This window comes from Gossypium arboreum, chromosome 8 (assembly GCF_025698485.1).
Source record: "Gossypium arboreum isolate Shixiya-1 chromosome 8, ASM2569848v2, whole genome shotgun sequence".
Taxonomy (NCBI): Eukaryota; Viridiplantae; Streptophyta; class Magnoliopsida; order Malvales; family Malvaceae; genus Gossypium; species Gossypium arboreum.
Window position 1 is genome coordinate 126,442,483 of NC_069077.1, and position 18,240 is coordinate 126,460,722.

The 18,240-nt window shown below is 34.4% G+C and overlaps 1 protein-coding gene across 1 annotated transcript; it reads right to left on the reverse strand.

Annotated features, from left to right (window-relative positions):
• Positions 1-920: 920 nt before the first annotated feature.
• On the reverse strand, positions 921-4,554 carry LOC108489355 (protein TRANSPORT INHIBITOR RESPONSE 1-like). Its single transcript, XM_017793849.2, has 3 exons — positions 3,567-4,554; positions 2,226-2,721; positions 921-2,150 (listed from the first exon to the last, which is right to left on the reverse strand). Exons 1-3 carry the CDS (start codon positions 4,031-4,033, stop codon positions 1,353-1,355), a joined length of 1,761 nt encoding a protein of 586 aa, XP_017649338.1. The 5' UTR covers positions 4,034-4,554; the 3' UTR covers positions 921-1,352.
• Positions 4,555-18,240: the final 13,686 nt, after the last annotated feature.

An 18,240-nucleotide genomic window follows, 5' to 3' on the forward strand; every position in this document is an offset into this window, starting at 1 on the left:
AGTAATTGATGTCCTGTCGTGGAGACAGTGTAAGCATCAAAGAATTTGACCCTCTCATCTCATATCATCATGAGCCCTGTTAAACAGTTACAATAATAGTAATAATCAGAGGGATGAAATCAGTATTCCGCCACCCACAATCATAAGTAGCACACAATATGAACTAACCACGAATTATTACTATTCTATTTCCACCTTAATTACACCAAAACGTGTGGCCAATGACCATCATCATCACTCAATTCATTTCTTAAATATTTTATCCTTTGGTTTTCTTTGAAAAGTCATAGAGGTAAACTAAGCATAAAAAAGAAGGCAGGTGGGGAGTGTAGAAAAAAAAGAGAGCGTGAATAGAAGCAAAAGTTGTGGACGTTAACCAATGTCACAGAATCTATCACGTGGCGCAACAGTAGAGGCCAAGGAGGAGGCTCATATATTTGAAGATAAGGGATTGACAATGATAATAATAAATTATAATAATACGGTGAAAGTTACCAGGCATACATCATCTCAGTACGGGACCACCCTCTGCTGCTACACCTTTTCTTTTTCTTTTACTGATTCCACTGCCTCAGTAATATTCGAATTTTAGAGAGGGGTAAATAAATATATCATAAATATCTACTGTTGGATTGCTTTCATTATCGTAATGCATCTCTCTTTCAAAAAGTCTTTCTGCTTCTTGTTGTAATGCAAAAGCCTGTTTGGGAACACTAAGAAAATGGGAGGGGCTCATCTTTTAGCAGAGAAAGGCAGCCTTCCTCCTTTTTTTTTTGGAAAGACTCATTCAAGCTTTGACAATACCTTCGCATGCATTGTTTGGTCCAATTCTTGTCTCTACAACTGCATGGAGGTGTAATAAGAGCAACTCAAGCACCCAACATACTGATGTCAATGATCAAAATATCATACATAGAGAATGAGGGCCGAATACTCTCAACTTTTATTACTCCACTAAGTCTAACAATGACAACATTAAGTCCACTAGATGATTACTACCCCCAAAATAAAAGGCGACAGAAATCCATAAACATCCAAAATTCTATAAATTGTATTAGATGGTAACAATGGGGAAACAAATAAAACCTTTGATTGATTACACAACAACCGGAGTTTCCATCTTTTTATTAATTTTTTACGTGGTGTACCCGATAGCTCAGGCAAGGGCGACACGTATGGCAATCTAGCTCTCAAAGCCTTGAACAGCCTCCATATTATGTTCCCACTCCAATCATGTCTGCGCCATTATATTAGGCTGCATAAAACTGAACCGGGAACAATGAGTAACGCAATGAACATGTACCTGAGACATTCATTCTTGAGATCAATCGAGCTGAATCCAAGGAAATTTCTCATGAAAGCCTCAATCCAGAATCTTCATCCATTGTCCAAACAAAAGGAGGCATGTCGAACCTTGGCCCTGCAATGGACCTATATATGTAGAGCTTATCAACTGGGCAGTTCTCTGGTCTTGAATCAGGAGGTCCCCTCTCATCTATAACTTCAACATTCAACCTTGGCATCTTCTGACCTAGCAGCTTACATGCTGCGAAGCTCACAGCGCAAGAAGACATCCAAAGGGATCGCATTGTCTCCAGCTTTGCAGCATTGGCCAAAAGAGCCTTGTCACCAAAGGGGCAATCTCTGATCTCCAGTTTCCGAAGGCTTTCACACCCGGAAAGCACATGATGTAGTCCCAAATCACTATCTCCTGCAAAAGCCACAGACAGCATCTCAAGTTTCTTCGCGTATGTCCCAATATATTCGAATACACGATCTGTAAGAAGACCAGAGAGGGAAAGACGCCTGAGATCCTTGCAGTACTGAACAATGGCTCCAAAACCAACATCAAGTGGCTCGAGAGTCAGGTAATCAGCTGTTTTAGGCTCAATTATACAAAGGCGAAACCTTGTGAAGTTTGGACGGCTACGAGCAATGGTAACTAATGCCTCATTAGACATTCGGCGGCAGAAGTACAATACTGATTGTAGCTTGGGACAACCCAAAGATACGGCAACAAGGCCCTGTTCTGTCAAGGACACATTTGGCTCTGCACCAAATGGATCAGATGGAAACACGCGTAATTCTTGCAAGTCCTTGCAACTAGATGCAAGCACCTCAAGCCCACTATCTTCAATGTAATCAAGTACCTGTGAACATAACCTACGTTAAGAATGAAAAACCAGATGCAAATACATAAACCAGCATTACCATAATAAGCTTACCAATAGGCGCTGCAAATTCGGACAGTGGCTTACAAGCTTGATAAGATCAGGACTTTGTATAGTAGCATAGCTCAGGTTCAGTGATGTTAATTTAGAGCAGACAGGGTAAATGGCAGGAACGTAATCCGGGATCACATCCCAAAATCCAGACAAGCTCTTTAGTTCCTTGCAACTAGAAAACACCCCGGCCAAATCTGAGTAGACATCTGGCCGTACATCAGCCGTGTAGGTACCAGTACCGAATTCAACCAGCTGCGGTGCATGACGTAAAATGTTGGCAATCTTATCCAGGGGCACCGCACGGTTGAGCCGAAGAGTCTTGAGGTTAGTACATCTACGCACCAGACGTTCCAACGCTGAAAAACTAGCTTCATCAGACCCTAAGCAAGAAATGTTAAGGGACACCAGTGATGTGTATGTTTCGGGAAAATGACTGAGCCAATGCGCACTCAAATCATCCACTTCACAGTCTCGCAAGTCCAGCTCTTTCAGATTCCTACATCAGCAAGCAGATTGATTTAGAGAAAATAAAAATGAAAGCTCAAATCAATTCTACCTGAGTTGAATCCAAGAACACCAATGTTGAACAAAATTAAAAGTTCATCACTGTCATTATCATTGAAAACGACTTGATTACAAGGCTAAAGTTACCTTTTTTATATACAATTGAACTTGCATCAAAAGAAAATTGAAGTAACATAAATCTTCACAGCTCTCCAATAAACCAAAAACAACCAAATAATTGTAGGATGATAAGAAAAAAAATAAACCATCAGAATCTTCAGTAATAGCTATGGAAAAATTATTCCCTCAATCCCCAACTCAGCAAAAAGTTTACCCAAAGACATATTATTGGTTTTATATAAACAACAAATCACGAGAAAAGGAATATAATTAAAGAGCATAAACAAGTCCACATTTCACATGAAGAAACCATCCAAAATAATGAAAACAATACTCAAAAACGAATCTGCTGATATCAAACAAAACAAGGTATCGAAGAGGTAAAAAAGAACATGTGATTTTCATTAGATATTCTTAAAAAGAACCCCCACTTGACCTCAGATCTGAGAAAAGCAAAAGCTGAAATAACTAAGACAACTAGAACACGAGACCAAACTCCTAAAAGTTCTTCACATCTTTGTTTTAAAAAAAAAATAGTTCATGGGAATGAATAAAAACTAATCAAGAAAAATGTAGCTAAAACCAAAAACAAATTGGGGAAAAGCTCTACTTTAACTCCCACAAAGATGAAAACTTCAACTCCTTTCCTCAGCTCAAAATGAAAACAAAAAAAAAATCCCGAAAAGGGAGAAAATAATAAAGTTTCATCAAACTCACTTGCAGCTAGCAGCAATGGCAGCGAGACCATCAGTTGAAAACCCTTCACAAGAAGAAAGCACCAATACTTTGAAGTTCTTAAACGACTTAGCAATAAGCTCCAAGCTTTCGTCGGTAACGACCATCCTTTTAAGTCGAATCTCTTCGAGCCAAGGATAAGCTCCAGCCATCTCCGCGATCCAAGGAAACACGTAACCTCCCCATCCGTCCGGCACCAGATTGAAATCCGCAAAGTGCGGTTTCCCTTTCAACTCAATGGATCTAAACTCGGGGAAACGTCTGATCACCATCCTTGGGCTCACAGCGTAACAGTTCCCCACAAACACTTTCCTCCGACACCAACGCTCGATCTCGTACCACGATTTACACACCATCGACACCGCGTTCCGGTCTTTATCTGATTGTATGAACGAGAACACATGCTCTAGCACCTCGTCTGGGAACGAAAACGCCATTTTCTTATGCATTAATTAAACCTCGAATAAAAGGAAAAAAAAACCACACACACAAAAAAAAATGAATGAAGGCTTTTGATAGGAAAGGATGAATTTTTTTATCTCGATTTTGGTCTTGGGTTTGGGCAGGATTTGCGTTTACTTAAGGTTTAGAGTTTGTTTTTTGAGATCTGAAACGCCATTAACGAAGCTTATAGGGGGAGCAGAGGCTGGGAGGAAGCTATTGAGAGAGAGAAAGAAAGTGAAGTCAAAGACAGACACAATGGACGAGAGAGGATAAGGATTTTTATTTTTGTGTTCGTAAGAATGGTTAGATTTTAACCATGATTAAATTAGTCATGGGAAATAAAGGACAAGCGAGAGAATTTCAATTTTTTTTTTGTGGGTCTGCTTAGATACTGATGGGCGATTAGGAAAGTAACACGTAGTGATGGAGAGATGTGGGCCGTAGGATAGACGATGAGAGAGGTTCTTATCCGTCGACGACTAAGGGGAGCCGCATAAAACGGGTATATGGAAGAGATATGGGGCAGTGGCACAGCAGTAGCAACGAGTTGGATATTTATAACTTTTTTCATATAATTTATAAATTTAATTTCATTTATCATTTGTATTACCTTTTGATTATACCTAAATTTTAAAAGTATATTTTTTATTAAGTAGATTTACCATTTGTATTACATTTAAGTAGAAAATAAATATGAACAAGAACAATGCGTATTTAAGTAACAAATATACAAGTTCAAATTTGTTATGAATATCTAAATTTAATTATTATTATTATCTATATTACCTAAATTCGTATAAAAACAAATAGGATGTCCACGTATAACCATCCTACATCAAGCACATGTTTAGCGAGATTTTGAATAAATATCGGAAGGAAAAAAGGAACGAGATATTGGAGGGGCTGATAAAGTGTGATGATGTGTAGGGAGAGAATGGTGGTGCAAGGAATCTCATGATTCACGTAGCACGGCTGGATCTGAGGGATCGGATATTGCGGGGACCACAAGAAAGGGGTTAAAAAATAAATAATGAGGAATGATCTGATGTGAAATCTTGTTGTCATGACATCACGGCCGTCCAATCATATACAATTGTTTGCATTCAAAATCATGCTATCATTGTCCCCGCGTACAACCCGCCCTATTTATTCATCTCCAACGGCCTTGATTCATTTCATCATTATTGATCAAGTATAAATAAAAATTATTTTCTTTTTATAATTTAGATTTCACATGTCTATAAAAGGGATGAGTCAAGGAAAAACGAATGGAGTACGAACGGGTGCACCATGCACCTTGATCAAGACCGTCTGATCAGGTTTACCTTTTCACAGTGTACGGTCGAAATACACAGAACCCGGAAAAAAAAGCTTTCCAAGTAGTAATTAATAAATATTAATTTTTACTGCAAAGGGTAAAAAAAAAAAAAGAAAAGGTTAAAGAGTCCCCACAATTACAACCGGCTGCACGTACATGTCTTCAGAGAAAATAATTGACTCTTTAACTGGTTTTGTAAAATAACGAAAATACTCCTCATCTTACCAAAGTATTCGCCCTCCCACTTCAATTGAACAAAAGGGTAGTTTTGTCAGTTGGCGAAAAGGACATGGTATTATGGGGTTGCACTGTCTTGGCATGGAGTCCCTTGAGCTGTCCCTTTTATGTAGAAAAAGCTGAGAGGTTAAAACTCAACGGCCCAGATCTAAAGTTGCTAAAAAGAAGAGATTTGAACCGTCGGATGGCTTCTTCAGATAAGCGTCCTTATCGATCGCAACTGTAAAAGCTTGTCTCTACCTATAGTATATACAGTACATACATTATATACAAAAAATATTTTTTTTAAATGAAATTCATTTATTTTCTTAAAACTAATTCTTAAATAATTTGCCCTGAAATTTAGATAATAATTTGTTTAATACAAATAGGAAATGCTCGGGACGGTCGCATGCACAGTCCATTTCATCCCTCGTCATTTTACAGAACCACGTCATCTCATTCGTTTTAAAAGTTATCTTCTTTTTTTTTTTTACTCTCTCAATTAAAGAAGTTGTCTTCACTAAGTTATATAATATTTTTATATTTATACAAAAATTATAAATTAATTCGAATTTTCATTTTGCGAAAAAATTCAACTGAATAATTTTATTTAATAGCTAAATCGAAATCAAATCAAAATTAACGAAATTGAATCACTACCAGCAACTTTTCAGGTAGTAATGTAATTATCATTGGAATCCACATTTGACTTATATAATATATAAAGTATTAAATTAATCAGTATTTCAATTCATTTTTATAAATTTTTTGAAAGAGTTATAATTACAAGAGTAATTATATTACAAAGCACAATAGATCAAAAGAGAAATATATCTATATTTAAATAATAATAAATCTAGATAAAAACTTAAATTCAAAATATTGACTAAATTTTAATTTTATTGTTATTAGCACTGTGTTAGCAAAAAAGATATAAGTGTGAATACACTAAAATATGTTATCTTTTATTTAATAATTATGAAAGAGCTGTAAATAGTTTTAAGCATTTGAATAAAAAAAAGACTTGAACTTTTTTTTTAATAATCTTATTATAGGTTTTGATAATATCTGTTTTTTTTACACAATACCTAAAACTACTCATAGTCCTTCCCAACTCATAATAATATTCATATCAATCGAGCTAAAACTCAATTAACAAAAAAAAAACTTAAACTTAAACACTGAAAAAAATCTCAATATTTACCAATATTAGAAAGCTTATTACAGCTGCATTTTTATAAATAGATTTTAAACATGTAAAACAATATCAAATTTCAAATTACAAAGATTCAAGTTGTTTGTCATTATAAATAAAATGAAACTTAAATATTCCATAATATTTTAACCACAAATTTGAATACTTAATATTATTATTATTATTTTAAACAGCAGCAAATGCATAAAATGAATTAGAGAATATTATTATTATTATTGTTATTATTTTAAACAGCAGCAACAACAATAATAATAATGATAAATGGTGTGGTCCCAAAAATGAGTGGGGAAATGAGGTTGTACATGTGAGTGTTCCTAGCTAGCAATCTCACACAATGAAATCCAATAAAGAAAGGGGTAGCTGAGTTGTCCTCCTGTACGTAAAGCTGGTTGTTTAATGAGAGGAAATCGTGATTAATATTAAATATTAATAATAACGAACATTAATTTTATTAATAATAGTATTGATTAATATGCCCACGCACGGTTCTCCGTGAATCCCTCGTCCCCTCGAGTGGGATGCCAATATGCTATGGACTTTGCTCTATGCTTACCCTATTATTTTTTAAACATGCATTTGATGAAATTGAGATAAACTAAATTTTAAGTTGCTAATTAAATAATAATAATATTTTTTGAGTTACAAATAGGATTAAGAGGATAACATGTGGGTGCAAAAATTAAATATAAAAAATTTCATTGTTTCTATCTTATTTTTAAAGATTAATTATTTTACTGATAAAATTTTAAAAAAAATGACATGTATCATTCTATTAAGTCTACATATGAAGTTTAAAAATTTAAGAATAATATATAAAAAATTATTCTTTTATAAATACATATGTGTACTAATTAAAAGAATATTTAAAGTTGATTCAATAAGAGGTAGAGTGATAAAATATATATTATCAATCTCATATTTGGTTTTAAACAACCTCGATACTCCTTAGGAGAAAATTACATTTTAAAAGAAATATTAGTTAATATTTAACTAATTAATCAAGATGATATTAAAATAAATAAATAAATAAATCTACCAGACTCTCAAAAATTAATAGTTATATTTCATCATTAATTGTATTTGATTGGTTAATGGGAAGAGTACATTAAAATTTGAGGTTGGGTTTGGTTAGTATAATGTTTTATGGTCCTATCATCAGCAGTCTGCAAGCCTATTTTAAGTCTACACAAAATATATATTTAGGGAGAAAATAGGGAAATGCAAAACGAGGATTTAGCTGCCCACCGCTTTGTTAATTGATGGAGGACCGAAAAATATGCTGCCACACGTAATAATGCCACTTGGTTGAGATTATTGTGAAACTATAAAATCATTAATATCAACCTTAATCAATACAATTAAAATAGTATATATTTTTTCTTTAATTTTAGATTTTATGAATAAATTTTTGGAATCATGGATTGGTGGCTTTAATTAAAAGAGTGTACATGATGTTGGGGAAGTATCGAAATTATTGCTGTATATAAAAGCCGTAGTGTTACCGGTAAGGATAGTGACAATAATGAAGTTAAGCATTAATATGTTGTTCCAACAATCAAATCCTTGATATGATGCATACATTTAAACTGTGTTGTCCATTTTGTATACTTCTTTTTATGTTCATTTATTGTCAATAAAATAGTAGTTAATTGATCGCCATTTATGAACCGTCTTTTTCTTTTTGATATATTTTGCTATAAATAATTTTACTTTTTTTAATTTGCAACAAATTCAAAAGAACTAAAATAATAATACGATTTAAATGATCTACTTTAAGAACCGATCTTTTGTGCCATGCATTAATATGTTATTTTTTAATCGGAAATACGATAGATTACAACTATCGATCCTCAATTTTGTGTGAGGCAAAGGAGTTTGCGTGAAATAGATAAAGCCTAACTTTAAAAATGTCAATAAATTGTCACTTCATTAAGAAAATTATGAGTCTACAATAATTACATTTGTTTGTAAGTCCGGTGGGAATTAGATCGGAATAGTAATAAAGTTTGGTGATTCATTATTTTTATTTTGGTGCACGTATAAATTCTTCCAAAAGATAAGGACTTTGCCTCACTTCTGCCTTACCCCAAGCAATTCACTTAAAAAAATTGAATTTTGCCCTAATGGTTAACTATATTTACCGCTTCAAGTGTAGTATGAATTTTAGTTGCATTAGTTCCATTGGTTGTTCGGGTTTCGCCCTGTTATTGTAATTTACCAAAAACAATTGGACTTTTGCATGAAATTGAATTGTCACCTATAAACAATTTTAGCTTATATTAGGCATCACCTAACTTAAAGACTATTAACATTGGGTTTATCAAATCATAGTGAGATCTTTGGAGTTAACCACATACATTAATCTATCATTACCCAACACCAACTTTATAAGACTGGATCTAGCAATAGCTACTCACATTATGTCAACTCAAGCAAACTCTAAGTTTGATTATCCATCAAGTTACCTTTGGACTTATAGGGTATGACATCATTTTTAGGGCCCCTACATTAAGCCCTTCCTTCTCTATATATAAGTTCATCTTATCATTAAAAATCTCCCAAAATTTTCTCAGATATAAAAAACTCAGCTTGATCTCTTCCATATCTCCTAATAGTCACCTCAAGCATTTCGATACCCTGTTAGTCAATCTTAGCACCACCATCGTGTGAATCACCTATAACCTCTAATATCAACCCTTGCATCAACAATTGGCGTCATCTATAATAAACGAGTAAAAAATCATGTCTTCACTTTAGGAAAACTACCTCCTTCACCAAGTAAGCCCCAAATACACCCAATAATTACCCAGAGTAGGTATTCTTTATTTCTAAAACTAGCAAGACAGCTTGTTCCATAATTGCTAGCTTGTAGGGTTCTATCATTGACACTTCTCTCTACCTTGTTGGAAAAATCTGGTTTGAAAATAGTTTTCTTGCACAACGGAAAATAAAAATTTTGAAAACCAAGCTGATTTGTGATATTTATAGCAATAAACCCTTTACCGAAATCATACATGTGTTTTCTGCTAGATGGATCCTTGTTATTCTTGGCTTTCAACCGAACGACCTTCTCCACTATTTTCCTACCACGAACTGCTTTGAGTGTGGGCTTGAATGATTCAAATCAAACACAAACCCATAAATAATTTTCTTTACTTTTAGTGTGAAAGCAAAATCTCTTATCAATAGAAACCGTCAGAATTGTTATTCCGAAAAATAGATTTCATACTTAAAGAATAATCTCTCACTATTTTTGGGCAAAGAAACAATATCTTAAAGCAGTGTATTTAGCGCTACTGGTGCCATCTATTTATAAGGAGAAGAAGTAAAACCCTTGTTAAATTTTAAAAGTCTATTTCAATAGAAAAACGTACTCCTAGTCTAACTAGGATTAGTTGGGGCGGCAACCCTAGTTAAACAAACTAGGGTTTTTCGTCCCTCTCTTTAAACATGAAGGGCTTTTGGGCCTCTCCTTTATCGCATTCAGTTACAAGTACTTCCTAAACTTTTAACCTAGTACTATAATTTGATTTAACCCGATATTTGTTTTTGTAACACCCAACTCCTGATCTATACATCGAATCTGAGATCTAGATGATACAAATTATGAATAACAAACTAATTTCATTCAACTAAACACACCAATCTATATTAAAACATACATCATTAAAAAATGCTCCTCTTGGTAATTCCATTTATGAATTCAACTATACAACTCAAATAATTTTTGCCTAAGCTAAAACTGCGAGCTATAGTCTTTGAAAGTTCCCCTCTATATGTGTAACGCCCCTTACCCGTGTTCCACATCGAAACAGGGTACGAGGTATTACCAGCTCATAATATATATCATTAAACGAAACCGAAATAGAAATATGTCATTCAAATAGATAATGTATCATTATAATATATGTCTTGAACAATATTAGCCAACTTCAATGGCTTATACAAAATAATTTGGTTAAATAATGTAACTAATATTTTAAACCTAGGCAATTATAACACGTAACAAAATAACGAAGCCTACTATACATGCCATAATTCAAAAGAAATGTTTAGTTCAAAGACCCAAAAGTATTGATAGTGTGGCAAATCTTCAACGATCCTTAACTCCCGAGCAATGCCGGACGACACTATAAGACAAAAGAGAGAAAAGAAAGTAAACTTATTGTAACGCTCCGTACCCGAGACCATTGCCGGAGTCGAACATGAGGTGTTAATAGACTTAATTCATTACTTAAACAACTCATACAATTCATTTTAAAATTTCCAGACAAGTTGGCTAACTGCATCACAGTCGCTTTAAAAATCATATCTTGAGTTCCGAAACTTGAAATCCAATTCCGTAAATTTTTCCTGAAACTAGACTCATATATCTATCTACTAATTTTTTTCTAGAATTTTTGGTCGGGCCAATTAGTACAGTTTATTAGTTAAAGTCTCCCCTGTTTCAGGGTTCGACTACTCTGACCTCTGTGTATTACGAATCAGATATCTCCCTCTACAGAGCTTCAATGACTATGCCGTTTGTCTCTAATAAAACTAGACTCAATAAGGAACCTGTACATATAAAGCATGACTTCTAATTATCTTTTTAAAATTTATGGTGAATTTACAAAGTCATAACAGGGGATCCAGAAATCGCTCTGCCCTGTTTCACAAAAATTTAAACATCTCATAAAATATAACTCATATACTGTTTTGTTCCATCCATATGAAAATAGACTCATAATTATTCAATTCCATATATTATTCATCATATAATTATATCTATACTATTTTTAGTAATTTTTCAAACTCACGCCATCGCCATTGTTCGAATCTATTTTATGGTAAATTTTACCTATTTCATGGTTTCCATGGATTAGCTAGCAATTTAGCATACATAACACCAAATATGATCATGATTAGCCATTCCAATGGCTAATCATTACCAAGCATTTCCATACCACTCAATAACCATATCATAAGACCATATATACAAAATGATTATAATGCTATACATGCCATACTCAAAATATACAAGCCATTATGCCAAGATGGTATACGGATAGTGTGAGCGAGCCTCCAACCGCTCCCGATTTCCGAGTGGCTTGTCAAAACTACAAGGAATGAAAAGGAGGAGTAAGCATAAATGCTTAATAAGTTCACATGCAAATAGCAAGTAACATAACCATATAAGCAAACATAAAACATTATTTGCATAATCATCACCAAGACATTCATATCACATTTTCATTTATCATCTTACCATATTGTTGTTATATCGATTTTTCAACCCGAGGGCTAAGTACATACCTGTTCAAAGTATCCATTTCACAACACTTACCAATACGTCCCTTTCATCTTGAGTATTCCTCCATTTCAGTAGAACTTTACCCGTTGAACACATCGGAATATAATTCGGATACATGGAAAGTTTGCACATAAGTGCCACATATGTAGCCAAGCTACCATGTAACCCGCCCATAAGTGAACTCAGACTCAACTCAACGAGCTCGGGCGTTCACATCCATAAGTGAACTCGGACTCAACTCAACAAGCTCGGATGCCTAGTTACATCTCTAGAACTAGGACTCAACTCAACGAGTTCGGACATTCGCATCCATAAGTGAACTCGGACTCAACTCAACGAGTTCGGATGCTCAACCATCCTAGTGACATGTCACTTGTATCCTAATCTATTCCTAAGGTTCAAACGGGCTTTTTTCCTCGATCTCACATCTTTTCCGTCTTCCACGGAATATCGGAACCGATACTCGGTGATAGTTCATACTCATCAAGTAATTCACATAATTACATATTATTCAACAATAACCACAAAACATAACGTTTCATGATAATAATAAGCATCATATCATATAAACAACATTAAATTCCTTAAAACAACAATTATGTTACTACATTTACACATGAACTTACCTCGTATGCGAAAATGGCTACTTTTACCATTTCGTCCACAACTTGGTATTTTCCCCATTTTAGCCCGAATTTCAGTTTTCCTTGCTCTATCATTTAAAATATAGTCTAATTAGGACTCACATTATTCAAATTGACCCAAAATCATATTTTGGAAAAATTACAATTTTGCCCCTAAACTTTTGCATATTTACACTTTTGCCCCTAGGCTCGGGAATTAAACTTTATTCCTTATTCTTATGTTTTATAACATGCTGATCATTTTTCCCTTCTATGGCAACATCAAATTCTCACTCTAACATGTACTTATGACTATTAGGTATTTTTACCGATTAAGCCCTTTTGCTCGTTTTCACTTAAAACCGAGTAGCACAAGTTGTCTAACATAATTTAAAACCTCATATTCTATCATAAAACACCAAAATACACAAATTTCACCTATGGGTATTTTTCCAAATATGAACCCTAGGTTGAATTATTGCTAGCATAAGCTTAATTGAGCTACTGGGACTCTAAAAACGTAAAAATCATTAAAAACGGGGCTTGGAATCACTTACTATGGAGCTTGGAAGCTTGAAACAAACCCTAGCTATGGAGAACCCTTGAAATTTCGGCCTAATGAAGAAGATAGACAAAACTTGGCTTTTAATTTTGTTTTTAATTCATTTTAATAACTAAATGACCAAAATACCCTTACTACTAAACTTTCCAAAAATTCCTTCAATGTCCTAATTTTGTCCATGAACTTAAAATTGGTCAAATTGCTATTTAAGACCTCCTCGTTAATATTCCAAAACAATTTCATACTAAAAACTTCTAGAATGCAAGTTTTCAACTTATTCGATTTAGTCCTTACTTTCAATTTAAGCACTTTAGGCATAGAATTTCATCACGAAATTTTCACACAATCATGCAATCATATCATAGACCTTAAAATAATCATAAAATAATTATTTCTATCTCGAATTTTGTGGTCACGAAACTACTATTTCGACTAGGCCCAAAATCAGGATATTACACTTATATAGCTTAGTAAGTAAGTATATAAATAATAATTAAAGAATCTAATATGTTTACACATTAACTCAAGTGTATCTACTTTTAATTTCAATATTTACTCCACTTTGATTGAGCTGTCTCTCATGCGTCATGTTCACTAAATAAATCATAACTCGAGTTACAAAATTCGAAATTCAAATCCATAAAATTTTCCTGAAACTAGACTCATATAACTTCTTACTAATTTTTTTCTAGAATTTTTGGCCCAGCCAATTAGTACAGTTTATTAGTTAAAGTTTCCCCTGTTATACAGCTCGACTGATCTGACCTCTGCTCACTACGAGTTGAATTTCTCCCAGTACACAATTCAAATAACCATGAAACATGTTTCATTTAAAACTAGACTCAATAAGGAATCTAGAAATATAAACTATATTTCTTAATTATTTTTTTAAAATTTTTAATGATTTATAAAAGTCAGAACAGGGGATCACATAGTCAATCTGAACAAGTCACACACAAATATAAATATCTCAAAATATAGAGTTCCTTTGCTTGTTCTGTTTCTTTTATATGAAAATAGACTCATTGACCTTTAATTTCATATCTCATTCATCCTCTAATTAAATTTATATTATTTTTGGTGATTTTTCAAAGTCAAGTCACTGCTACTGTCCAAAACAGTATTATTGCAAATTCACTCTTTCACACTTCCTTTGTATTAACCTCACTTAGGATACATATCACAATTCATTTTTACCACATTTCATACATCACAAGTATAAGTCCATGATTACAATGCCACCGTAAAATTATCCCGTTGAACAATTCGGATCAATCCTCGATACTTGATGGTTTCAGCACACTGCCCCACTATCATATTTCATATAATTCGGCTCTCTTGTACACATGGTGAACACTTAGTACCACCCATGTGACCTAGCCAATTTATCTCGTAGCTCTCTTGTCTACATGGTGTCCTTCACTTGGAATCACACATGCGACCTAGCTACATTTATCTCTCCCGTAGCTCTCTTGTCTACATGGGATACATCCTGTATCACACATGTGACCTAGCTACTACATAGTATCTCGTAGCTTTCTTGTACACATGATGTGCACTCAGCACCATACATGTGACCTAGCTACGCTTCATCTATATTATTCAATCTTTTCGAATGTTCAACCGAAATTTCTCTCTCTATTACTTATTTCCATTCCTCCAATAGTCAATTTATGTTTTAAAATTAGCTAAAATACATATAATAGGCTGAAATATAAAAATGTAAATGAAGTTAATATATTATTTACATACAAACTTACCTCGGTGCAAAATATAGAAATTTTGCAATTTAGTCCAAAACCTTTTCCTTCCCCCGTTCGAGATCGATTCCACGCCTTTCTTGATTATTGAACTTGAAAGCTTGGGAAAACCCTAGCTATGGAGAACATGTAAGTTTTGCCAAGCTTGAATGAAGATGAACACATTTTGTGTTATTTTTCCCATTTTATTTCATTTAATATACAAATGACCAAAATGCCCTTACTACTAAACTTTCTTAAAATTCCATCCATGTCCTAATTTTTGTCCATATAAAGTATAATGGTCTAATTGCCATTTAAGGACCTCTACTTAAAACCCCCATTTCAATCAAGTACTTTATGAACTAGAACACACATTTTTTTTACCTATTTCAATTTAGTCCTAAATATCAAATTAAACACCCAATCGATAAAATTTCGCAACGAAATTTTCACACAATTATGAAATCATAATATAAACACTAAAACTTAATCAAAATAATTACTTTCAACCTCGGATTTATGGTTTCGAAACCACTATTCCGTTTTGGCCCTAAATTGGGCTGTTACAATATGCATGTTACGATTTCTCTTCCTCCCATTTCTCACGTTGGCCAACTCTGGGTCAGCCCTCTACTCAATTTCTGTTGTGAACTTTATCCTACAATCAAGCAGATCATTTATAAGCTCAAATAGACTTAGTGAAATTCTGTGAGACTATCAAATAACAAAATCCAACTAAGAAATTGAGGGTTTTCAAGGAAATTGTCTACTCTTTGATAAATTCAAACATTAGGTGAATTGCATCAATGAAGCCTTCGCCTTTTGCTCATAGCTGGCTAACTTTTACTCCCACTGAATGTTAAGCCAATTTTTCATCAAAGTTGTGGTCCTTCAAGAGGACGGATCTAAATATACCTCAATAGAAGCTCTCTTCCTCAAAACCTTGATTGGAAAATGCTATATCAATTATTGGTCATCTAGTCTTTATTTTCTTAAGTTCCAAGTCCATTTCCTCCCTTATTCTTGGTGAATTATTTGCCATGGAATAGTCCCTGTACAAGAGCATCATTTGGCTCAATCGACCTTAGAATTCAATTCATTTGGGGATCCTTACTAACTCTCCCTCACCAATTTAACGATATTCTTTATATAAACTCTAGGGTCCATTTTACCTAGCTGAGTCTTGATGATACCATAACTGAGGTATGATCTCCTTCTAACTTACGAATAATTAAAAGAAAGAGTTTTTGATAAATTATACTAAAAATAATAAGGAAGTAAATAAAAGAGAAATGCTGCTATATAGGTGTTCCATCACTCAGGAGGAAATGATAAACTTTCTGGTAGCTCGTGGCATTCATTTGCCTAACTACGTATATCAATTCAATATAGTGAAATGGGAGAGATGCTTATGCGATTTTAGTGAGGGCTTCCTTCTACCCTTCTATTTTTTAGAAGTTAGTTTTCATCTCCTTTTACATCCTTTTTCAGCGGTGTGCTTAAGGAGTATGGGATCGCACAAGGGCAATTGTCTGATTTTTCCTGGTGGACCTTAATGGCCTATTTCTTGCACTCTAGCAACTGCAATGAGCTACCCCTTCTTGGTGTATTCCAGCATTTTTACTGATTGAAGGTTTTGATAAGGACCTTCAGCTGGCATGGATTACTTTAGCGTTCACTAAGGTCATGAGCCTTTATTAAGGATTGGGCTCTAGACCTTTATCTAGACCGCAGTAAGTTTATCTTGATGAGAAGCAGATTTCTTAATGGTTTTGACTTTCCGACAAGGTGGTCTATTCCCACTAAATCTATTTGTGGCCACTTTTAGCCTTTAGACACAGAGATTGCTATAGTAAAAATTGATAGGCTGAGTTCAGGGTGAGTTGTGGAGTTAAGAAAGATCCTTATTCTTAAGAACATTTTTCATCACTGCTTAGAGGGAAAGAGCCCAAATGGTTGGTGTACATCCAATCACTACCTTAGCTTGGAACCTAACATAGTTTATTCAGTTGAAAAGGCATGGCCATTTGGGGTTAATAGCGAGTTGGCTTAGGCTTTGGTGGGAAAACAGAGAGAGCCTCTTAATTTCTTCTATACTGTGTGTAATATTCCACCCCACTGCTAGCTTACTTCCACGCTGGGGGTATAAGGTTAAGTTTTCGGGTAGGGTCATAATTAAAAATATTGATGACCCTACTATTTCCCTTGTAGGTCCTACTCATCTCTCACCCCAGGACATTGTTTTATCCTAGAGTCATGAATATTAAGGCCTTATTTGAAAGTGCACAATAATCTATGAATGCAGTTGTTTCAAGTACACGAGTTGGCCTTAGCAATCATAAGAGGTCAAGAGCAAAAAAAAGTCCTCTAGTAACATCAAGAGTAATGGCATCAAGTCGCCTCATCAACAACTTGGAAAACAACCGTCTTTCTAGAGGATGACTCCCTTGCTCCTTCAGTAGTACCCACTACAACATTTCTGTCATCTGCTTCGCAATTATGTTCTTTGAACCTATCTTCTGTTCTCTTCAAGTCTTAGGTTGAGTCTGTCTATGTTGCAGATCATCCTGTTAACACTCCAGTTCCCCATCCTTCTCCCATTAGAGCCATCACTTATACTTCCCCTTTAGGGGTAGTCCAAACCTTCCCTGGAGAAATAATCTTTACATGATTTAGTATCATTTTTCTTCTTTTGTTGTCCTACAATGCTAAGACTAGGAGCTACCCTCGAAATTGAAGGAGTTATCTTAACCATTATCGTCTTCTTTTGACATCCACAAGCCCACTATTAGCAAGTTGGTGGGTTCTTATTCATTGTTGTTGGTAGAGAATACCCTCACGAACTGGGCTCTCCCATAGGCTTGTGTCGAAACTGATGCCAAGTAAGTCGAGTCAGAAAAGAACCTTCTCAAAAGCGAACAATCTCTTGCCCAGCTCTGCCAATCACATGAGGCTTTTGTGTAACATTCGGATTCCTAATAACCCAAAAATTTGAAATGATTGGAGGATTAAATTGAAAGAGATCACAAGTTGGTAGCCTTTATTGAAAGAAACGGGAAGGCTAGAAATAGAATTGGACATAGATTACAACCAAATATGGTTTGGCTAGAAAGGAACCAACAAATTCCATTGTAAGAGACTATTCTTCCGTAATTCGGTGTAGCATATTAAACTAGTTTTCTCATTTAAGAAGCTTGAATACAAACATTTTCGTTATGTTTGAGTTACATTTTCTTAGT